The 26,033-nt window shown below is 37.5% G+C and overlaps 1 protein-coding gene across 1 annotated transcript in view; it reads left to right on the top strand.

Annotated features, from left to right (window-relative positions):
• Positions 1-26,033, top strand: part of LOC114329803 (uncharacterized) — a 273,164-nt gene that overhangs the window by 22,469 nt on the left and 224,662 nt on the right. The window contains exons 2-3 of the mRNA XM_028279033.2: positions 17,436-17,690; positions 25,305-25,480. Coding sequence (XP_028134834.2) covers positions 17,436-17,690; positions 25,305-25,480 — 431 coding nt within the window. The remainder of the gene's footprint in view (positions 1-17,435; positions 17,691-25,304; positions 25,481-26,033) is intronic.

The raw sequence follows: 26,033 nt of genomic DNA on the forward strand, positions 1-26,033 counted from the left end.
AATTCTACAATTTACAATTCACGTCACATCTGCTCAGCGCGGTAGAGTTCCAACGAGACTGGTTCCCTTCATACTCCACACAGAGTAAATGTAAATCAAAAATGAATAACCATTTTCAATTTCGTCGCAAAACGAAAATACAGCCGAACCATATTCCAGTCCAATCAGAGAGTGCTGCAAGCACCTCTACCGGTTTCGAAACTTATTAGTCTCTCATCAGGAGGCACATATGCTGCTCTCCCTGATCCAACCAAAACAAACCCCAGCGTGCAGTCCCGAATTGCAACGAACGAAATGGCATAGATGCCCTAGCGGCAACTGCTAGCAAAAGACTAAGTTTTCACTCTAATGGCATATAACATATCCCACCAGAATGAAAACAATGGGAACCTTCTCTGGTTACACCTCCGAGGCTTCTACAATTTGCAAGCCATACGGATGCTGAGACTAAGGAAGATGAGGGAATTCTACAATTTACAATTCACGTCACATCTGCTCAGCGCGGTAGAGTTCCAACGAGACTGGTTCCCTTCATACTCCACACAGAGTAAATGTAAATCAAAAATGAATAACCATTTTCAATTTCGTCGCAAAACGAAAATACAGCCGAACCATATTCCAGTCCAATCAGAGAGTGCTGCAAGCACCTCTACCGGTTTCGAAACTTATTAGTCTCTCATCAGGAGGCACATATGCTGCTCTCCCTGATCCAACCAAAACAAACCCCAGCGTGCAGTCCCGAATTGCAACGAACGAAATGGCATAGATGCCCTAGCGGCAACTGCTAGCAAAAGACTAAGTTTTCACTCTAATGGCATATAACATATCCCACCAGAATGAAAACAATGGGAACCTTCTCTGGTTACACCTCCGAGGCTTCTACAATTTGCAAGCCATACGGATGCTGAGACTAAGGAAGATGAGGGAATTCTACAATTTACAATTCACGTCACATCTGCTCAGCGCGGTAGAGTTCCAACGAGACTGGTTCCCTTCATACTCCACACAGAGTAAATGTAAATCAAAAATGAATAACCATTTTCAATTTCGTCGCAAAACGAAAATACAGCCGAACCATATTCCAGTCCAATCAGAGAGTGCTGCAAGCACCTCTACCGGTTTCGAAACTTATTAGTCTCTCATCAGGAGGCACATATGCTGCTCTCCCTGATCCAACCAAAACAAACCCCAGCGTGCAGTCCCGAATTGCAACGAACGAAATGGCATAGATGCCCTAGCGGCAACTGCTAGCAAAAGACTAAGTTTTCACTCTAATGGCATATAACATATCCCACCAGAATGAAAACAATGGGAACCTTCTCTGGTTACACCTCCGAGGCTTCTACAATTTGCAAGCCATACGGATGCTGAGACTAAGGAAGATGAGGGAATTCTACAATTTACAATTCACGTCACATCTGCTCAGCGCGGTAGAGTTCCAACGAGACTGGTTCCCTTCATACTCCACACAGAGTAAATGTAAATCAAAAATGAATAACCATTTTCAATTTCGTCGCAAAACGAAAATACAGCCGAACCATATTCCAGTCCAATCAGAGAGTGCTGCAAGCACCTCTACCGGTTTCGAAACTTATTAGTCTCTCATCAGGAGGCACATATGCTGCTCTCCCTGATCCAACCAAAACAAACCCCAGCGTGCAGTCCCGAATTGCAACGAACGAAATGGCATAGATGCCCTAGCGGCAACTGCTAGCAAAAGACTAAGTTTTCACTCTAATGGCATATAACATATCCCACCAGAATGAAAACAATGGGAACCTTCTCTGGTTACACCTCCGAGGCTTCTACAATTTGCAAGCCATACGGATGCTGAGACTAAGGAAGATGAGGGAATTCTACAATTTACAATTCACGTCACATCTGCTCAGCGCGGTAGAGTTCCAACGAGACTGGTTCCCTTCATACTCCACACAGAGTAAATGTAAATCAAAAATGAATAACCATTTTCAATTTCGTCGCAAAACGAAAATACAGCCGAACCATATTCCAGTCCAATCAGAGAGTGCTGCAAGCACCTCTACCGGTTTCGAAACTTATTAGTCTCTCATCAGGAGGCACATATGCTGCTCTCCCTGATCCAACCAAAACAAACCCCAGCGTGCAGTCCCGAATTGCAACGAACGAAATGGCATAGATGCCCTAGCGGCAACTGCTAGCAAAAGACTAAGTTTTCACTCTAATGGCATATAACATATCCCACCAGAATGAAAACAATGGGAACCTTCTCTGGTTACACCTCCGAGGCTTCTACAATTTGCAAGCCATACGGATGCTGAGACTAAGGAAGATGAGGGAATTCTACAATTTACAATTCACGTCACATCTGCTCAGCGCGGTAGAGTTCCAACGAGACTGGTTCCCTTCATACTCCACACAGAGTAAATGTAAATCAAAAATGAATAACCATTTTCAATTTCGTCGCAAAACGAAAATACAGCCGAACCATATTCCAGTCCAATCAGAGAGTGCTGCAAGCACCTCTACCGGTTTCGAAACTTATTAGTCTCTCATCAGGAGGCACATATGCTGCTCTCCCTGATCCAACCAAAACAAACCCCAGCGTGCAGTCCCGAATTGCAACGAACGAAATGGCATAGATGCCCTAGCGGCAACTGCTAGCAAAAGACTAAGTTTTCACTCTAATGGCATATAACATATCCCACCAGAATGAAAACAATGGGAACCTTCTCTGGTTACACCTCCGAGGCTTCTACAATTTGCAAGCCATACGGATGCTGAGACTAAGGAAGATGAGGGAATTCTACAATTTACAATTCACGTCACATCTGCTCAGCGCGGTAGAGTTCCAACGAGACTGGTTCCCTTCATACTCCACACAGAGTAAATGTAAATCAAAAATGAATAACCATTTTCAATTTCGTCGCAAAACGAAAATACAGCCGAACCATATTCCAGTCCAATCAGAGAGTGCTGCAAGCACCTCTACCGGTTTCGAAACTTATTAGTCTCTCATCAGGAGGCACATATGCTGCTCTCCCTGATCCAACCAAAACAAACCCCAGCGTGCAGTCCCGAATTGCAACGAACGAAATGGCATAGATGCCCTAGCGGCAACTGCTAGCAAAAGACTAAGTTTTCACTCTAATGGCATATAACATATCCCACCAGAATGAAAACAATGGGAACCTTCTCTGGTTACACCTCCGAGGCTTCTACAATTTGCAAGCCATACGGATGCTGAGACTAAGGAAGATGAGGGAATTCTACAATTTACAATTCACGTCACATCTGCTCAGCGCGGTAGAGTTCCAACGAGACTGGTTCCCTTCATACTCCACACAGAGTAAATGTAAATCAAAAATGAATAACCATTTTCAATTTCGTCGCAAAACGAAAATACAGCCGAACCATATTCCAGTCCAATCAGAGAGTGCTGCAAGCACCTCTACCGGTTTCGAAACTTATTAGTCTCTCATCAGGAGGCACATATGCTGCTCTCCCTGATCCAACCAAAACAAACCCCAGCGTTACAAACCCCAGATTTACATTTACTCTGTGTGGAGTATGAAGGGAACCAGTCTCGTTGGAACTCTACCGCGCTGAGCAGATGTGACGTGAATTGTAAATTGTAGAATTCCCTCATCTTCCTTAGTCTCAGCATCCGTATGGCTTGCAAATTGTAGAAGCCTCGGAGGTGTAACCAGAGAAGGTTCCCATTGTTTTCATTCTGGTGGGATATGTTATATGCCATTAGAGTGAAAACTTAGTCTTTTGCTAGCAGTTGCCGCTAGGGCATCTATGCCATTTCGTTCGTTGCAATTCGGGACTGCACGCTGGGGTTTGTTTTGGTTGGATCAGGGAGAGCAGCATATGTGCCTCCTGATGAGAGACTAATAAGTTTCGAAACCGGTAGAGGTGCTTGCAGCACTCTCTGATTGGACTGGAATATGGTTCGGCTGTATTTTCGTTTTGCGACGAAATTGAAAATGGTTATTCATTTTTGATTTACATTTACTCTGTGTGGAGTATGAAGGGAACCAGTCTCGTTGGAACTCTACCGCGCTGAGCAGATGTGACGTGAATTGTAAATTGTAGAATTCCCTCATCTTCCTTAGTCTCAGCATCCGTATGGCTTGCAAATTGTAGAAGCCTCGGAGGTGTAACCAGAGAAGGTTCCCATTGTTTTCATTCTGGTGGGATATGTTATATGCCATTAGAGTGAAAACTTAGTCTTTTGCTAGCAGTTGCCGCTAGGGCATCTATGCCATTTCGTTCGTTGCAATTCGGGACTGCACGCTGGGGTTTGTTTTGGTTGGATCAGGGAGAGCAGCATATGTGCCTCCTGATGAGAGACTAATAAGTTTCGAAACCGGTAGAGGTGCTTGCAGCACTCTCTGATTGGACTGGAATATGGTTCGGCTGTATTTTCGTTTTGCGACGAAATTGAAAATGGTTATTCATTTTTGATTTACATTTACTCTGTGTGGAGTATGAAGGGAACCAGTCTCGTTGGAACTCTACCGCGCTGAGCAGATGTGACGTGAATTGTAAATTGTAGAATTCCCTCATCTTCCTTAGTCTCAGCATCCGTATGGCTTGCAAATTGTAGAAGCCTCGGAGGTGTAACCAGAGAAGGTTCCCATTGTTTTCATTCTGGTGGGATATGTTATATGCCATTAGAGTGAAAACTTAGTCTTTTGCTAGCAGTTGCCGCTAGGGCATCTATGCCATTTCGTTCGTTGCAATTCGGGACTGCACGCTGGGGTTTGTTTTGGTTGGATCAGGGAGAGCAGCATATGTGCCTCCTGATGAGAGACTAATAAGTTTCGAAACCGGTAGAGGTGCTTGCAGCACTCTCTGATTGGACTGGAATATGGTTCGGCTGTATTTTCGTTTTGCGACGAAATTGAAAATGGTTATTCATTTTTGATTTACATTTACTCTGTGTGGAGTATGAAGGGAACCAGTCTCGTTGGAACTCTACCGCGCTGAGCAGATGTGACGTGAATTGTAAATTGTAGAATTCCCTCATCTTCCTTAGTCTCAGCATCCGTATGGCTTGCAAATTGTAGAAGCCTCGGAGGTGTAACCAGAGAAGGTTCCCATTGTTTTCATTCTGGTGGGATATGTTATATGCCATTAGAGTGAAAACTTAGTCTTTTGCTAGCAGTTGCCGCTAGGGCATCTATGCCATTTCGTTCGTTGCAATTCGGGACTGCACGCTGGGGTTTGTTTTGGTTGGATCAGGGAGAGCAGCATATGTGCCTCCTGATGAGAGACTAATAAGTTTCGAAACCGGTAGAGGTGCTTGCAGCACTCTCTGATTGGACTGGAATATGGTTCGGCTGTATTTTCGTTTTGCGACGAAATTGAAAATGGTTATTCATTTTTGATTTACATTTACTCTGTGTGGAGTATGAAGGGAACCAGTCTCGTTGGAACTCTACCGCGCTGAGCAGATGTGACGTGAATTGTAAATTGTAGAATTCCCTCATCTTCCTTAGTCTCAGCATCCGTATGGCTTGCAAATTGTAGAAGCCTCGGAGGTGTAACCAGAGAAGGTTCCCATTGTTTTCATTCTGGTGGGATATGTTATATGCCATTAGAGTGAAAACTTAGTCTTTTGCTAGCAGTTGCCGCTAGGGCATCTATGCCATTTCGTTCGTTGCAATTCGGGACTGCACGCTGGGGTTTGTTTTGGTTGGATCAGGGAGAGCAGCATATGTGCCTCCTGATGAGAGACTAATAAGTTTCGAAACCGGTAGAGGTGCTTGCAGCACTCTCTGATTGGACTGGAATATGGTTCGGCTGTATTTTCGTTTTGCGACGAAATTGAAAATGGTTATTCATTTTTGATTTACATTTACTCTGTGTGGAGTATGAAGGGAACCAGTCTCGTTGGAACTCTACCGCGCTGAGCAGATGTGACGTGAATTGTAAATTGTAGAATTCCCTCATCTTCCTTAGTCTCAGCATCCGTATGGCTTGCAAATTGTAGAAGCCTCGGAGGTGTAACCAGAGAAGTTTCCCATTGTTTTCATTCTGGTGGGATATGTTATATGCCATTAGAGTGAAAACTTAGTCTTTTGCTAGCAGTTGCCGCTAGGGCATCTATGCCATTTCGTTCGTTGCAATTCGGGACTGCACGCTGGGGTTTGTTTTGGTTGGATCAGGGAGAGCAGCATATGTGCCTCCTGATGAGAGACTAATAAGTTTCGAAACCGGTAGAGGTGCTTGCAGCACTCTCTGATTGGACTGGAATATGGTTCGGCTGTATTTTCGTTTTGCGACGAAATTGAAAATGGTTATTCATTTTTGATTTACATTTACTCTGTGTGGAGTATGAAGGGAACCAGTCTCGTTGGAACTCTACCGCGCTGAGCAGATGTGACGTGAATTGTAAATTGTAGAATTCCCTCATCTTCCTTAGTCTCAGCATCCGTATGGCTTGCAAATTGTAGAAGCCTCGGAGGTGTAACCAGAGAAGGTTCCCATTGTTTTCATTCTGGTGGGATATGTTATATGCCATTAGAGTGAAAACTTAGTCTTTTGCTAGCAGTTGCCGCTAGGGCATCTATGCCATTTCGTTCGTTGCAATTCGGGACTGCACGCTGGGGTTTGTTTTGGTTGGATCAGGGAGAGCAGCATATGTGCCTCCTGATGAGAGACTAATAAGTTTCGAAACCGGTAGAGGTGCTTGCAGCACTCTCTGATTGGACTGGAATATGGTTCGGCTGTATTTTCGTTTTGCGACGAAATTGAAAATGGTTATTCATTTTTGATTTACATTTACTCTGTGTGGAGTATGAAGGGAACCAGTCTCGTTGGAACTCTACCGCGCTGAGCAGATGTGACGTGAATTGTAAATTGTAGAATTCCCTCATCTTCCTTAGTCTCAGCATCCGTATGGCTTGCAAATTGTAGAAGCCTCGGAGGTGTAACCAGAGAAGGTTCCCATTGTTTTCATTCTGGTGGGATATGTTATATGCCATTAGAGTGAAAACTTAGTCTTTTGCTAGCAGTTGCCGCTAGGGCATCTATGCCATTTCGTTCGTTGCAATTCGGGACTGCACGCTGGGGTTTGTTTTGGTTGGATCAGGGAGAGCAGCATATGTGCCTCCTGATGAGAGACTAATAAGTTTCGAAACCGGTAGAGGTGCTTGCAGCACTCTCTGATTGGACTGGAATATGGTTCGGCTGTATTTTCGTTTTGCGACGAAATTGAAAATGGTTATTCATTTTTGATTTACATTTACTCTGTGTGGAGTATGAAGGGAACCAGTCTCGTTGGAACTCTACCGCGCTGAGCAGATGTGACGTGAATTGTAAATTGTAGAATTCCCTCATCTTCCTTAGTCTCAGCATCCGTATGGCTTGCAAATTGTAGAAGCCTCGGAGGTGTAACCAGAGAAGGTTCCCATTGTTTTCATTCTGGTGGGATATGTTATATGCCATTAGAGTGAAAACTTAGTCTTTTGCTAGCAGTTGCCGCTAGGGCATCTATGCCATTTCGTTCGTTGCAATTCGGGACTGCACGCTGGGGTTTGTTTTGGTTGGATCAGGGAGAGCAGCATATGTGCCTCCTGATGAGAGACTAATAAGTTTCGAAACCGGTAGAGGTGCTTGCAGCACTCTCTGATTGGACTGGAATATGGTTCGGCTGTATTTTCGTTTTGCGACGAAATTGAAAATGGTTATTCATTTTTGATTTACATTTACTCTGTGTGGAGTATGAAGGGAACCAGTCTCGTTGGAACTCTACCGCGCTGAGCAGATGTGACGTGAATTGTAAATTGTAGAATTCCCTCATCTTCCTTAGTCTCAGCATCCGTATGGCTTGCAAATTGTAGAAGCCTCGGAGGTGTAACCAGAGAAGGTTCCCATTGTTTTCATTCTGGTGGGATATGTTATATGCCATTAGAGTGAAAACTTAGTCTTTTGCTAGCAGTTGCCGCTAGGGCATCTATGCCATTTCGTTCGTTGCAATTCGGGACTGCACGCTGGGGTTTGTTTTGGTTGGATCAGGGAGAGCAGCATATGTGCCTCCTGATGAGAGACTAATAAGTTTCGAAACCGGTAGAGGTGCTTGCAGCACTCTCTGATTGGACTGGAATATGGTTCGGCTGTATTTTCGTTTTGCGACGAAATTGAAAATGGTTATTCATTTTTGATTTACATTTACTCTGTGTGGAGTATGAAGGGAACCAGTCTCGTTGGAACTCTACCGCGCTGAGCAGATGTGACGTGAATTGTAAATTGTAGAATTCCCTCATCTTCCTTAGTCTCAGCATCCGTATGGCTTGCAAATTGTAGAAGCCTCGGAGGTGTAACCAGAGAAGGTTCCCATTGTTTTCATTCTGGTGGGATATGTTATATGCCATTAGAGTGAAAACTTAGTCTTTTGCTAGCAGTTGCCGCTAGGGCATCTATGCCATTTCGTTCGTTGCAATTCGGGACTGCACGCTGGGGTTTGTTTTGGTTGGATCAGGGAGAGCAGCATATGTGCCTCCTGATGAGAGACTAATAAGTTTCGAAACCGGTAGAGGTGCTTGCAGCACTCTCTGATTGGACTGGAATATGGTTCGGCTGTATTTTCGTTTTGCGACGAAATTGAAAATGGTTATTCATTTTTGATTTACATTTACTCTGTGTGGAGTATGAAGGGAACCAGTCTCGTTGGAACTCTACCGCGCTGAGCAGATGTGACGTGAATTGTAAATTGTAGAATTCCCTCATCTTCCTTAGTCTCAGCATCCGTATGGCTTGCAAATTGTAGAAGCCTCGGAGGTGTAACCAGAGAAGGTTCCCATTGTTTTCATTCTGGTGGGATATGTTATATGCCATTAGAGTGAAAACTTAGTCTTTTGCTAGCAGTTGCCGCTAGGGCATCTATGCCATTTCGTTCGTTGCAATTCGGGACTGCACGCTGGGGTTTGTTTTGGTTGGATCAGGGAGAGCAGCATATGTGCCTCCTGATGAGAGACTAATAAGTTTCGAAACCGGTAGAGGTGCTTGCAGCACTCTCTGATTGGACTGGAATATGGTTCGGCTGTATTTTCGTTTTGCGACGAAATTGAAAATGGTTATTCATTTTTGATTTACATTTACTCTGTGTGGAGTATGAAGGGAACCAGTCTCGTTGGAACTCTACCGCGCTGAGCAGATGTGACGTGAATTGTAAATTGTAGAATTCCCTCATCTTCCTTAGTCTCAGCATCCGTATGGCTTGCAAATTGTAGAAGCCTCGGAGGTGTAACCAGAGAAGTTTCCCATTGTTTTCATTCTGGTGGGATATGTTATATGCCATTAGAGTGAAAACTTAGTCTTTTGCTAGCAGTTGCCGCTAGGGCATCTATGCCATTTCGTTCGTTGCAATTCGGGACTGCACGCTGGGGTTTGTTTTGGTTGGATCAGGGAGAGCAGCATATGTGCCTCCTGATGAGAGACTAATAAGTTTCGAAACCGGTAGAGGTGCTTGCAGCACTCTCTGATTGGACTGGAATATGGTTCGGCTGTATTTTCGTTTTGCGACGAAATTGAAAATGGTTATTCATTTTTGATTTACATTTACTCTGTGTGGAGTATGAAGGGAACCAGTCTCGTTGGAACTCTACCGCGCTGAGCAGATGTGACGTGAATTGTAAATTGTAGAATTCCCTCATCTTCCTTAGTCTCAGCATCCGTATGGCTTGCAAATTGTAGAAGCCTCGGAGGTGTAACCAGAGAAGGTTCCCATTGTTTTCATTCTGGTGGGATATGTTATATGCCATTAGAGTGAAAACTTAGTCTTTTGCTAGCAGTTGCCGCTAGGGCATCTATGCCATTTCGTTCGTTGCAATTCGGGACTGCACGCTGGGGTTTGTTTTGGTTGGATCAGGGAGAGCAGCATATGTGCCTCCTGATGAGAGACTAATAAGTTTCGAAACCGGTAGAGGTGCTTGCAGCACTCTCTGATTGGACTGGAATATGGTTCGGCTGTATTTTCGTTTTGCGACGAAATTGAAAATGGTTATTCATTTTTGATTTACATTTACTCTGTGTGGAGTATGAAGGGAACCAGTCTCGTTGGAACTCTACCGCGCTGAGCAGATGTGACGTGAATTGTAAATTGTAGAATTCCCTCATCTTCCTTAGTCTCAGCATCCGTATGGCTTGCAAATTGTAGAAGCCTCGGAGGTGTAACCAGAGAAGGTTCCCATTGTTTTCATTCTGGTGGGATATGTTATATGCCATTAGAGTGAAAACTTAGTCTTTTGCTAGCAGTTGCCGCTAGGGCATCTATGCCATTTCGTTCGTTGCAATTCGGGACTGCACGCTGGGGTTTGTTTTGGTTGGATCAGGGAGAGCAGCATATGTGCCTCCTGATGAGAGACTAATAAGTTTCGAAACCGGTAGAGGTGCTTGCAGCACTCTCTGATTGGACTGGAATATGGTTCGGCTGTATTTTCGTTTTGCGACGAAATTGAAAATGGTTATTCATTTTTGATTTACATTTACTCTGTGTGGAGTATGAAGGGAACCAGTCTCGTTGGAACTCTACCGCGCTGAGCAGATGTGACGTGAATTGTAAATTGTAGAATTCCCTCATCTTCCTTAGTCTCAGCATCCGTATGGCTTGCAAATTGTAGAAGCCTCGGAGGTGTAACCAGAGAAGGTTCCCATTGTTTTCATTCTGGTGGGATATGTTATATGCCATTAGAGTGAAAACTTAGTCTTTTGCTAGCAGTTGCCGCTAGGGCATCTATGCCATTTCGTTCGTTGCAATTCGGGACTGCACGCTGGGGTTTGTTTTGGTTGGATCAGGGAGAGCAGCATATGTGCCTCCTGATGAGAGACTAATAAGTTTCGAAACCGGTAGAGGTGCTTGCAGCACTCTCTGATTGGACTGGAATATGGTTCGGCTGTATTTTCGTTTTGCGACGAAATTGAAAATGGTTATTCATTTTTGATTTACATTTACTCTGTGTGGAGTATGAAGGGAACCAGTCTCGTTGGAACTCTACCGCGCTGAGCAGATGTGACGTGAATTGTAAATTGTAGAATTCCCTCATCTTCCTTAGTCTCAGCATCCGTATGGCTTGCAAATTGTAGAAGCCTCGGAGGTGTAACCAGAGAAGGTTCCCATTGTTTTCATTCTGGTGGGATATGTTATATGCCATTAGAGTGAAAACTTAGTCTTTTGCTAGCAGTTGCCGCTAGGGCATCTATGCCATTTCGTTCGTTGCAATTCGGGACTGCACGCTGGGGTTTGTTTTGGTTGGATCAGGGAGAGCAGCATATGTGCCTCCTGATGAGAGACTAATAAGTTTCGAAACCGGTAGAGGTGCTTGCAGCACTCTCTGATTGGACTGGAATATGGTTCGGCTGTATTTTCGTTTTGCGACGAAATTGAAAATGGTTATTCATTTTTGATTTACATTTACTCTGTGTGGAGTATGAAGGGAACCAGTCTCGTTGGAACTCTACCGCGCTGAGCAGATGTGACGTGAATTGTAAATTGTAGAATTCCCTCATCTTCCTTAGTCTCAGCATCCGTATGGCTTGCAAATTGTAGAAGCCTCGGAGGTGTAACCAGAGAAGGTTCCCATTGTTTTCATTCTGGTGGGATATGTTATATGCCATTAGAGTGAAAACTTAGTCTTTTAAAATATTTATGTTGATATTATTTTTTTTTAAATCCCATTTAAAATAGTCTGGGAAATTTTTTATAAGAATGGATGCAAGAAGAAAATATAAGAATGCTAATCTGACAGAATACAAAATGCCAAACAGTATGATTCTAAGAAAAATAAGATTAGCTAAATTAGAGTGGCATAAACAATAATGTAAAGAAATTGAGAACTACGAGCGTATCTACGACGCATTCAATATGCACAAAAAACTGAAAGAAGTCGCAGGACTAAATAAAAAATTATAAACCTCCATTAATCGAAGATAAAAATGGAAAAATTTTAATCGATATCGAAGGTCAACCAATACGATGGACTCAGTATAATTTAAAGTAATTATTTGATGATGAAAGAAGCGAACTAGAAACGCTAAATGACATAGGCGGTCCTCCAATAACTAAGGAAGAAGTGTAATACGCTATAAAGAACGCAAAAAATGGCAAGGTGATCGGACCAGATGGAATTTACGTAGAAACATTAAAGCTTTTAGGTGTCGAAGGCATTAGGATACTTACGAAATGATTCAACTTAATTTACGATAGCAGAAAAATTCCTTAAGATTGGCTTAAATTCTCATTTTTTGTACTACCAAAAAAACACAGAGCCACAAAATGCAGCGACTATCGCACCATCAGCCTAATGAGTTATATATTGAAAATTTTTCTCAGAATAAATCATCAATGAACCTATAGAAAAATTGAGGACAGAATCTCAAGTACTCAATTCGGTTTTCGCTGTGGCCTTGGAACTCGTGATGCACTATTTACAACCCAAGTTTTAATTCAAAGGTGCAGAGATGTAAATCATGACGTTTTCATGTGCAAAGGCCTTTGATAAAGTTCGCCGTGAAAAAATGCTACATATTCTCAAAACTACCGGTCTGGACGGTAGGGACATTAGAATAATCGCACATTTGTATTGGGGCCAGGCTTCATGTATTAGGGTTGTGAATCAGTGCTCTGAAGAAGTGAAAAATCAAGCGTGTAAAGTTCGACAAGGCTGTATATTGTAAAAAAAATAAAAAGGAAAAAATTCCTCTCATTGGCTGTATACCATAATAAAAAATTTACTAAGGAAGTAAAACTTCTCTTGTAAGATGGTATATAAATTAAATAAAATTTTTTCTAAAAAGTTCCAAGTTGGATTAAAGTGGGTACATCACTAGTACAAAACAAACGTTTTTGGACTAACCAGTCCATCATCAGGTTGAAACTTTAGATCCAAAGTAGTTGGAACTAGCTACATAGGTCGAATGACCTTAACATTACAAAAATTAAGCCATTTCGGCTACAACAATGTCGACAATAAGTCGATGTTAAAAGAATACAATTAGAGTATAATGGAGTCTTCATCTTGGCCTCAAACTGATCAACCTGATGATGGACTGATTAGTCCGAAAACGTTTGTTTTGTACTAGTGATGTACCCACTTTAATCCAACTTGGATCTTTTTAGAAAAAAATTTAATAAATTTATATACCATCTACCTACAAGAGAAGTTTTATTTCCTTAGTAAATTGCTGTATATTGTCACCAATGTTGTTTAATCTTTACGCTGAAACAATTTTAATGAAGTGTTGGAAAACGCAAAAGAGGGCATAATCATTAATAGAGTGCTTATGAACAATAGGGCTTTTCATTCACAGCAATTTGTTTCGAGCTCCTGTCATATGTTGTATAATATGTGTATAATGTTAATATACACGGATTATACGACATATGACAGAAGCTCGAAACAAATGACAATCGATGAAAAGCCCTATCTCAGATACGCAGATGACATCTTGTTAGTGACAGGATAGATTGAACATCTTCAAGCGTTATTGAACCGAATGGTGACGATCTGTGCGATATATATGGACTCAAATTGGACGCAAGAAAAACAAAGTTTATGGTTATTAGTAAACAGGCAGCCATAAATAATAATAACTATAACGTAACAATTGGTAATGACTCAATTGAACGTGTAAGTTATCTTGTATATCTGGGTACTCATATTAATGAACGCTGGAAACCTAGTACAGAAATAAAAAGTAGAATTATTGCCAAAGCAAGAACAAGTTTTATGTTCAAGAAAATCCTGTGCAGTCATGATCTTAATTTGGAACTTCGCATACAGTTGAGTCCGCGAGTCTTTACTCGTGCGTCATTAATACCTGGCGAGATAAAACACATACTTTTTATCTAGCGTCATTCTCTTCCACGCATGAAGCTAATGACAAACCAGCGACCGCATGTCATTATGTAAAAACACATGTTATTTTTATGAGCAATTTAGACTCAGTGCATTGAAAAGAGATAGATACAAAGAAAGACGACTGGGGATGTTTTCACATATTTTAAGTACAATTTCTGACGTTTTGATTTGTTTACTTTTGGGGCTGTCAGTTTGTTGAATTTTTTGCTGTTATTTTGTCGAATTTTTTCATTTTGAAGTTTTTTATAATATACAAACAGTTGTTTTCACAACTAATTTTATATAGTCCAGAGCGCATCTGTTTTGAGATGTACGTTGAGAGGTGACTAAAATTTTTTTGCAGAAATCTTGAAAATAACCCAAATAATAATATTTGAGTTATCCTCCCACTCAAAATGGTCCGGAACATTGTTTAAATAATCAAATTGTCAAAATATGAAGGAAAAATTCGATTTTTTTCTTCGTTTTTTGATTATAACTTTAAAACTGTTCATTTCTGAGAAAAGTTATAATGACATAAAAGTTGCGTAATTAAATTTTCTACAATATAGAATTGGTTAGAAATTTAAAAAATAGTCACCCTTGTTGCAAAATAGCAATAATTGCGAAAAAAACCATACAAAAACAAGTATTTGCATTTTACGTTTTTCAACCATTTATGCTACACTTAGGATCTTCATATTTTACCCAGAAAAACTTTATGATATAGTTAAACAACATTGTAAATTTCATTAAGATCGGTGTAATAGATTTTGCAAAATAAATTTTTTTTTAATGTTTCATGACTAAAAATAAAGCAAATAGCAAGTTCAATTTTTTTTTACTTATAGAAGTGTACTGTACCTTTCATTTGCAATTTGCAAAATTAAAATCGATTAATTACCACGGCGTCAGCAAATTTTTTAAATAAACATTAATTTTTGCTGCTACGCGCAGGGCAGCGGTGTTCGATTCACACAAGTTGATTTCCACCAAAATTTCTTCAAATGTTTATCTAATATATTATTTTCTTACTCTATATTTTGTTGTATTTTAATATTTTAATTCCACAAAAATCAAACTAATTTTATTATTGTTTGTGAAATATATTTAAACAATTGCATATGTTTAAACATAATAAACTTTTATTCTCTAAGTAAAATATATGAACAAAGAAACTTTTGCTAAAAAAAGTGGTATTTCAAAGGATAGAATATGTGTTTTTATTTTGCAATAAACAAATTTATTTATTTATATCGAAATGAAATAAAAATTAAAATGTATCAATCATTATCAAAGGTCATTGGAATGCCCAATCAGAGCAAATTATCCGCTGTCCTGCGCGTAGCACCAATTATTAATGTTTATTTAAAAAAATTCCTGACCCGTGGTAATTGATCGATTTTAATTTTGCAAATTGAAAATGAAAGGTACAGTAGACTTCTATAGGCAAAAAAAATTGCAACTTACTATCTGCTTTATTTTCAGTCCTGTAACATTTTGAAAAAATGAATTTTTTTTGAGAAAGCTGGATTGCAAAATTTATTTTGCAATATATATTAAACCGATCTTAATAAAAATTTACAGTATTATTTTATGATATCATAAAGTTTTTCTGGGTGAAATATGAAGGTCCTAAGTGGAGCAGAAATGGTTGAAAAACGTAAAATTCGAATACTTGTTTTTGTATGGTTTTTTCACAATTATTGCTATTTTGCAACAAGGGTGACTATTTTTTAAATTTTTAACCAACTCTATATTATAGGAAATTTAATTACGCAACTTTTATGTCAGTACAACTTTTCTTGGAAATGAATAATTTTAAAGTTATAATCAAAAAACGAAGAAAAAAATTTAATTTTTCCTTAATTTTTTGACATTTTGATTATTTAAACAATGTTCCGGACTTTTTTGAGTGGGAGGATAACTCAAATATTATTATTTGAGTTATTTTTAAGCAATTTCTGCAAAAAAATTTGAATCACCTCTCAACGTCCAAATGTACCAATATTTTTACAGATGCGCCATGGTCTAATATTGGAGTTAGAAATTTTATGATAAATAAGTTTATGTTATTTTACAATAACTTTTGCCAACGTACAAGAAATGCTCGTGTTTAATGTTCCGCCAAAGTGAATAAAATAACGAAAAGAAAATATGTTATTGAATTTTTTATAAATTGTTTATTTATTTATTAATCAATAATATTAAAATAATTTATTAAGCTACTTCGAATGTAGCTGTAATTATGTACCAAAATTTTAAAGCAAACTTTAAATTTGACACTCTATTTATTTGATAACGTCAAATTTTATACTATAACCCGTGATCGGAATAATACCCACTTTCTGTCACTTGCTATTGCGTTTAGTAAATTTCCGACTTATTTCGTATGCTTTAAATGATGACGCACGGGTAAAGATTCGCGGACTCAACTGTAAGAATGGTTCGATATTCGGTATTCCAGGTACTGCTTTACGGGGTTGAAGCATGGACCCTGACAAAAACGCTTTTAAAAAACCTAAAAGCATTTGAGATGTGGGTCTACCGCCGTATTCTGAAGATCAGTGGGTAGAAAGAGTCACAAACGAAAGGGTTTTGCAACGTTTGGATAAAAGTTGTGAAGTAGGGAAAACGGTTAAAAGGCGTAAATTGGAATACTTTGGTCATATAATGCGTCACCCAGAAAAATATTATATACTTCACCTTGTCATGCAAGGTAAAATAATAGGAAAAATAATTGTGGGTACAACTTCTTGATTTAAAAACCTACGCCAATGGTTTGGGAAAACTAGCACTGAACTATTTTGTGTGGCTGTCAATAAGACAGTGATTGTTAATATGCTGGGCAACATGAGAGCCAACGATCGACAAGCGGTCTTGGCATCTTAAGAAGAAGAAGCTATATACGACAACGATTTATCGTAGCTATGCAGTTCGTTGGTGCAGTTTATCAGTTCGTTAGTGCAGTCTATCGAGCGTCCATTGAGTCCACACGTCACCAAAATTTACATGGATTATCGGTTCCCTGCCGAAGCTCAATAGACTAGGAAAATAGCCTGGCTTATTTTGTGCAAAAAGAGAAGAAAATCAAGCAGTCTGTGGTGTAAGGACTAGCTTCTCAAATGAAAGGCATACTCTCACCTAAAGACTATAGCCACTATAGCGGGTTAAAAACGTCAAAACTGCCCCCGCAATGATCATCCCCACGACTTATGATTTTGTTAAAGCATTTAAAAACATTATTTCATACAACTTTTTAGCTTCACAGAGGCCATAGAACCTCTGAATAAAAAAAAGTAGCTTTTTAGACTTTTTTTGTGAGCGCAATTTTGGCCTGGGAAAAATCATTGAAACTTTCAATATTTTTTTAGGTTATGTTAAGAATTTTTGGCTAACTTTTAAATAGTAATTTCTTGTGTATTTTTTTTTTTCGTTCATTTGAATGGCGGAGGCAGAATTTTTAATTTCTGAGCTGAAAATAAGAATAAATTTAAAAAAACCGTATTTTAACAAACTAAACGTATTTTACCAAAAATTATTTTAAACAGCTAATAATAGTTGTATTAATCTATTATAATTATCATTAACAATCGAATATTTTTCCAGGATGGCGAACGTGGTTACCTTGAAGGCCTAGCGTCACGATACGCAGACTTATTTAGCACTCACTACGTAGACGTATTAGGTCACCTGGAAGATCTGAGGAGGATAGAATGGACAGAAACGTCTCCAAAGGAACGAAAGGTGACGACTCCCGTTACTCCTCCTGGTACGTACAGTCCGACGGGGAGGGGGTCGCCGCTTTCGGGGGCGCTCACTACTTCCATGTCTCAGCCCCTTTATGTACCTGGAAAATATTCGGTAAGTATTGCAATTATTTTTGATATTATTTACTATTTTTCACGGGAATTAAATGCAATTTTAATTTAAAATACCTATATTTTGATGTTTTCACGTTGTAAACATACAAATTAAACAAAATTTGTTTTGTTACTTGTAATACAAAATATTCTAATACAGTGGAACCCCGATAAGTCGGCCTCCGATAACCCGGAAGTCCGGCTAATCCGGTAGGGTGTTTATCAGACAACACAAACATTTTTTGAGTTTGACTGAGTTTTTACCAATAAATGAACAATAATGTATACAACTGTACGTAATTTAGATGCATTGTACATATTCCATATTATGTATTTCATGTTTTTGCAATTATAATGGAGTTTATCTGTAAGTATACTGTATTTTATTAATTTTTGCTTTACTTTCCGGCTAACCCGGATTTTTGATAACTCGGATCGGCCGCGGTCCCGATTAATCCGACTTATCGAGGTTCCACTGTAATTATATTTTATCTGCTTCCTTCACCTTGACAATTCAGGCATCAAAATAAGTAAACTCACGTGCATAGAAATCCGCCCAATTAAAAATTTTGTCACTTTTGATGTCTCGTATTTCCTAAACCTGTTGGCCGATTGAAGTGATTTTTTAATATGTTATAGCCTGATTCTTTAACAATATCGCTGTAATAATATTTTTGCTAATCTGGTAAATTTTTATTGTATACCGGGTGTACGAATCAAACTGTGTTTTTTTATCAAAGTTCGCATCACTCTGTGGAGTATTCTAGCATTTTTAAAATACTGAAATTAAAACCCAACTATAGCCTCAGATTTTCTTAACATTTTGTTTTTTGATTCATTCTCTTATGTTGGATAATAAAAAAGTTACATACTTTAACAACTAGACATGTTCCTCATCAATACAGGGTGTTTTTAAATAAGTGCTACAAACTTTAAGGAGTAATTCTGCATAAAAAAATAATGACAGTTTGCTTTATAAACGTGTGTCCGCAAATGTTTCGTTTCCGAGATACGGGATGTTGAGTTTTTTAAGAAACTAACGATTTATTTATTGCTCTAAATCCAGTTGAGATATGCAAATGAAACTTGGTAGGTTTTAAAAGATGGTTATTGCGGATTTTTTAAGAATTTTATATTAACCATTAGCGTGCATACGGGTAATATAATCGGCCCTATTACCCGTATAGACGTAAATGGTGAATATTAAATTCTTAATTGAATGTCAAAAAATGTGCAATAACTACGTCTTAAAACCCTCCAAATTTCATTTGCATATCTCAACCGGTTTTAAAACAATAAATAAATTGTCAGTTTGTAAGAAAAAATTCAACATCCCGTATCTCGGAAACAAAACATTTGCGGACACACGTTTATAAAGCAAACTGTTATTATTGTTTCATGCAGAATTACCCGTTAAAGTTTGTCGCACTTATTTAGAAACACCCTGTATTGATGAATAACATGCCTAGTTGTTAAAGTACCTAACTTTTTCATTATCCAACATAAGCGAATGCGAAAAAAGCGAAAAAACAGAATTTTAAGAAAATCTGAGACTATAGTTGAGTTTTAATTTCAGTATTTTATAAATGCTAGAATACTCCACAGGTTAACGCGAACTCTGAGAAAAAGACACAGTTTGATTCTTACACCCGGCATACAATGAAAATGTACCTGTTTAGCACGGAGCTTTATTATTACAGCGATATTTTTAAAGAATCGGGCTATAACATGTTAAAAAATTCGCTTAAATCGGCCAACAGGTGTAGGAAATACGAGACATCAAACATTACCAAATTTTTAAGTGGGCAGATTTCTATGCCCGTAAGTTTATTTACTAATAAATTATCAATAAATATCTATAACTGTCTTATATATAAATAAATTAACCAAAACAACAACATATATTTTTCTAAAAGGTAAAAGGTAAAGGTAAAGGTAAAGGTAAAGTAAAATATTACTAAAAGATTTTTAAATTGAAAACTTATTGGTCCATTTCCCTGGCGACACCTCCAAGGCTTCTACGCAAGCCTCAATATGCAAGCCAGATGGATGCTGCAGTCAAGACAAGAGGGAAGGAATTCTACACTATGCAATTCACAACCCCCGTCTGCAGCTTGGTAAAGTTCCAACGGAAAATGGACCTAGTTACTCTATAGGAGTAAACTCTCGTTGTTGGTCACTTAGAGTATGGAGCAGCAGGCCTACGTCTCTCCGATGAGACTCCAATAAGAGTCGAAAATCGTCAATTCAGAGTGCTGGACTGCGCTCCGTATTCTAAGTGAAAAATAAGATTGTTTTGCTTTCGCATTGCAACTGAATAAAAATGGTATACATTTTTATATTTATATATTTTTTTATTTATTCACACTGTTTATTTGCACTGATATATGTAACATATGAAAGATTTTGCAACTAACTTCAGACTGTCGGTGTGCGCGCATCCTAAAAATTAAAAAATTAACTCTTAAAATTTTTTCCAATAGCCTCAAAAGAACTATAATTTCAAAAATAGATAGATCCGCCTGAACAAAAGGCCACTTTAGGAATTATTTAGACAGATAACGTATTATTACATAGAAATTGGAAAGACTACCAATAAATTGTGTCCGCAAACTATGCCTCGCCTTTTTCTGAAGACCTCACCTCAGGGTTAATTTACCGTTCTTGACTACTGAAACACTTCATTACTTTTCTCCAAAAGATTTTTGCGAAGACGAGCGACTCACTCGGCAATATAATGGTCCATAAGATGCGAAGCGCGATAGAGAAGCAGTTGAGCATTACTCTCTGCTCTGCACTTTACTGTATCTGTAAAATAATTTACTTTGTAACATTAATGAAGAGAAGGAATTCATCTAATGAGTTTTGCTCGACGATAAATTACGTTCAAGATGGAGGTCAGTGATAAAACGCTTCGGTGTCATAAACAAGGGTCAGTGAGGTTGTCAATAAGATTTCTAAGAGAAGAAAAGTTACGTTTTTATTGTAGATGGATTGTGTTTCGAAGCGAGATGTTATACAGAGTATGTCAGCTGCAGAAACCATTTTCGGGATAAAGATTTAGAAACAACAATATACTAAAAATCATACATTTCTACTATACCTATACTTTCTTTTGGATTTGTTTCTTTTCGTTAACAAAATAGCGTTAAACATAATGGTAAGCCTCAATTTTACAAAATTCTGTTTAATTTCATTATGTATTTTAAGAAATCTGTATTACGCCACACAAATTTTTTTTTGGTAATTATTGCAGTCAATGGCTGAGTTATTATTACTGTATCATCATATTGCAATCATCCGTTTCAGACTTGTTGCATAGACAGAAAGGTATAAAATGTAGAAGACATAAATAACTCGGGAATAATACGAAAACGGGAATGGAACGAATACGCTAGCAGACTGGCAAAAATATAATATAGAAATCATCAATAGAAAAAAAACCGAGAATACTGAAAGATACAAATGAGAAACTACTAGTGTTGAATACTACTGAAAAATTAAAGAGATGGATAGAAGACATCAATGAGTTTTTCAAAGGTAATAGAACAGAACAGATGGAAGTCGAAGTATAAGATGGTGTGTTTTTTACTATTTTACGTGTTTTCAAGTGTTTCGTAACACATAAATAAGCTACAATCATTTGAAATGTGGTATTACAAAACGATGTTGAGAATATAATGAACGCAGAAGAAAACGAACAAATGGCAAAGACTACAAAATAATAAACACAATAAAAATAAGGAAGTGACAATATTTGAGACACTTAATGAGGGGAAAGCGATATGAAATGCTAAGATTAATAATACAGGTAAAAATAAAAGGAGGAAACAGTATAAAAAGAAAGAGAGTGTCATGATTGAAAAATTTAAGGGACTGATTTAATTGCCATTCAATAACACTCCTCAGAGCAGCAATAGATAGAGTAAAAATAGTAATGATAGTAATGTACCTGCAATTGGAAGCTGGCACTAAAAGCAGAAGAAGGATTTAGTTCTCTACATTGTTAATAGCTATATCAGAGAATATTTATTATTTGGAAAACGAGGTCCAACGAAGAAGAACATCCTGATTAAACAACCTCAAAACCTGGTTCAATACAGTAGCTGTGCAGCTTTTCCGTGCTGCTGAAGATAAGATAAATATTGTCATGATGATCGCCAACATTCACCACGGATGGCACATCAAGAAGAAGAAGAGTGTTAATAGATAACACCGTTGAGTAACGCTTTAATTTAATTAAAATTTGATTCAGGTTTTACAAAAATTGGTCATTAATCTGTTTGATCTTTGATCAGATTAAAGTTCAGATTAGAATATTTTATAAAAAAATTATATAAAATCAAAAAAAGCTTTTCAAGTAATAAATTTCAAATCATTACAGCTAAGTAAATGAAACTAGCTTCAAATTTAAAAACAGTGCAAATGTTTCGCTTAATTAAATTAATGTTTGTTCTAAAAAGTTTCAACACTTTTCCGAAGTTTTTACTACGGAAATGAGTTGAACAGTTTGACAGGAAACTCACTACAAATTATATTCGTTTAAGTTGTTTACATTTTCAAATGCCATTTAATAACGCTTGAAAGTTTGGTTAGTTAAAAAGTATCTTTACGATTATTTGTTATAAAACTGCTGGCATTTGAATGGACATTTCCTGTAATTAGTTAAAGTTTTAACCTATATTGTTTTCACCCATTTCCATATCCATATCCATGTCTATCCCATAGTCTTTGTAAACACATCATCATCATCAAAGGCGTTATTATTATTGCCTTCCATGTTTGTCGGTCTTGTGGCACTAATTCCCATTGTCTCGCTCTCATTTTCTCCAGGTCTTCTTTGACTGCATTATTCCACTTTTTTCTAGGCCGTCCTACAAACCTTCTTCCATCTGGCCTTTCCCAGAACACATTGTTTATAAGGCGATTGTCGTTACTGCGTATCACATGCCTTGTCAATCTGAGTCTATTGGCCTTTATATATCTGACTAGATTTTCCTTTCCGAATAGAGACTCTAACTCGTTATTGTATCTGCGCCTCCATTCGTTTGTCACGCTGGCGCTGTCTCTGCAAGGGCCTGTGACGATAATATCTAGATAGTGCCTATAGTACGCCAATGAATTAAGTAAAACCTGTTTTATACCGTCTCAGACGATATAAAAGACGGAACTAAAAACCTAGTCGGACTATTATTCTTGGAGCGTTGATCGAAGAATAATAAACAACAAGGTATAAGAGGTGAGTTATCCCGACCATTTTCCCCGTCGTTTTGATGCGTTGAATTAATCCGACGGTTTTTCCTTTTACCTATCCTATACGAGCGGTGATCGTATTTCCTTACATGTCTTTCACCCTGGCGAGTTGAGTGAGATGTCCTCTCCTTATAAACCCATTTCATATTAATAAAGGTAATTCTTAATTCACGCGATTGTCGGTAGTATTCATTCATTTACCAAATATCGTCACATCGACCCGAACTTAATGTTCGATACGTAGATTATAAATATATTTTATTAACTAAATTAATGAGTACCTAATTAAGGCTAATTATTTTATCTTTTTTATGTTTTTATTCTAAATAACAATGTCTTAAAAAGCGAACCTTTGCCTTCGACTGTATTTTGTTACCTGGGGCATCAAATACAATGACAACGTTACAGGCCATATATTATTCGAAGGATTTTACGTTCCCACACCAGTAGTTTATTTATTTTTCTTTTTGTTAGCGCCCATGTTTCGCTTCCGTAAGCCACTGCTGGTCGTATTATGGTCTTATATATCTGGATTTTTGTATCTCGTGAAAAAAGTTTTGACATATTCTAAGGCCAGGTTAAAGAACAATGGGGACAACGGATCTCCCTGTGTCAGTTCAGAATTTGATATTTTCCTCTCTATTCTAACTTGAGCAAAGGAGTTACTTACAAACATTTGTGTTACTGCAGTTAGTTTTTTGGGTACGCCGAGCTCGATCATTGCCTTCCATTGTGTTGCGCGATTAATTGAATCATAATACTGTTTGAAATCTATAAAGATCTTATGCACGTCCTGATTATACTTCCAATACTTCTAAAGCATTTGCCTTATTGTAAAAATTTGATCAATAATCAATCTTCCAGGCCTGAAACCACACTGGGAGTCACCAACTATTTCTTCGGCGTATAGTAGTAATCTTTTTAATTATACCGATGCCAATATTTTATACATAGTATTGATTAGTCATATTCCTCTGTAGTTCATGCATGATTCCTTTTTTTTTTTGAAGTTATACTTCTTTACCGGCGATAGAGGGTAAATTTTTATATAGGAAAACCTAGCGACCGGGCGCATGCGCATTATAACTTTGTTCTGATTGGATGTTCAAATGACATGTCAAAAATTATTCAATATGGCGGCTGTGGCACAGCTGTAGTTAGATTATTTATGGTTGTTGCGTTTTAAAATTTGTGTGAAAAGAAACAACAAACAAAAGTTAGTTAATAGTTATACTGCCTTTTTAAATAGTTTTCATATACCTATATTTTTGGACTATTTTGGGCAAGAAAAACTCATTCTAATTTGGTAAATAGTTTTTATTATAATCATATTGTAATTATACATTTGGATTAGGTTGAAATACATACATTTAATTTCTCAAGAATGCGGATTTTAGAGAGAAATCCCAAATTAGGTTCTATTTTTATTTTTAAATTATAATTTTTTGGCGTAGATTTATTTATCTAGTAGGTATGTAATGCTTTGATTTACATACTTAATTTGATTACCAACAAAAGTTCCACCAATCTTCATCTAATATATTGTTTTCTTACTGTTTTGTTATATTTTTATATTTTCTTCCACAAAAAACTACATAATTTAATTTTCAAAACAATTGTCAAACAGTAAAACGTTCAGTTACCGTATTTTTCCACATGATAAATAATGTGCGATTGGACGAGTGAGTCTACGCTTCGGTTACGAGTCAAAGCGGCACGAAATTCAAGGGTTCAATTCCCGATGCAAGTTTTATTTTTTTATTTTTTTATGCATGTTATGATTGTAAGTATATTTGTTATATAATTTTTTTTTCAGAAAATGCGTATTTAAAATTTTTGCCAAGAATTATTATCGTTCTGAAATCATTTTTTCTTTGTGGCATTTTTCAATGTGTTTGTGTGCGTTTTATTCTTTTATTTTTTTAAATTTTTGGTATTGTCTTAAAAATCACATAATATGTAGTAGAAGTATAACTTCTTACGTGCGTACAAAGTACACACACATTCTTTTTTTCTTGTGTATTGGTACGATAATACTACCACACCATTCTTTCGGAATTATTTCCTGATCGTTTTCAGGTGCTAGGCATTTTCTATTAATTGATAGATTTTACTTATAAGTTCATAACTGCCTTTTTCGCATAGTTCGCTAAAGGTTATTGTCATGGTGAACGACAAGTTGTGAATAAAATTTTAGATTCCCTTATCGACTAATTCATCACTCTCACTTGCTTGATATTTACATCTTAAAAAGCATCAGAGGACAATAATCCGAGTTTTTAGTTTTCTGCCTCTTTTAAATTTACATATAATAATATATGGTTTAGAAAATCTTTGTCCTAATAGATATCTTTTCTTCCAGCCATCTAGCTGTTTGAGTGACAAAGAAGAAGATGAAATATACGGTTTCGGCTACGGAGTATTTGCTTCTCAAATAGCTAGGCAACAGCAACAACGATTAGTCGGCCAGCAACAGAATCAACAGACTGCAACCAGCCATCAACCCCTCCTAGTTCAACAGCATCACAACTATCAAACGTAAGTGTATATATTTTTACATTTATTTAACAATAAAACACTGAAAACTTTTGTTTTCAATACCTTCACAAAATTTATTACAAATTAATGTCACTACAGCTTTCTCAAGTGATTTATTTTACTATGTGATGCTGAATCTAATCCATCAATTACATTTATTTTCTTATTTATTGTGACGTGATTTTTATCTAATTTATTAATTTTACAACTATTTTATTTGTCTTCATTTTTACATTTATTTCAATTTATTTACACATACACTAAATAATAACGTATGAATAAAACCACATGTATAAAAAAGTAGTGTAAAAAAATAATTGTGAAAAATGCAAAGGTTCTAAAGAATCGAATCAATAAATAATATTTAGATTCTGAAGCAGAGCAAGCAGGATTTACCACGACACCTTCAATGCCTACCATAGCAATCCACTGAAGAAGCTGTAGCAATCTATGGAAAGCACGAATCTTTCAAAAATAGAGTTAATAAAAACCGCCAAAGTACTATACAATCAACCCGTAACAAAAATAAAAACAGGGACACAAATAATAACAC

The sequence above is a fragment of the Diabrotica virgifera genome, chromosome 5 (assembly GCF_917563875.1).
Source record: "Diabrotica virgifera virgifera chromosome 5, PGI_DIABVI_V3a".
Classification (NCBI taxonomy): Eukaryota; Metazoa; Arthropoda; class Insecta; order Coleoptera; family Chrysomelidae; genus Diabrotica; species Diabrotica virgifera.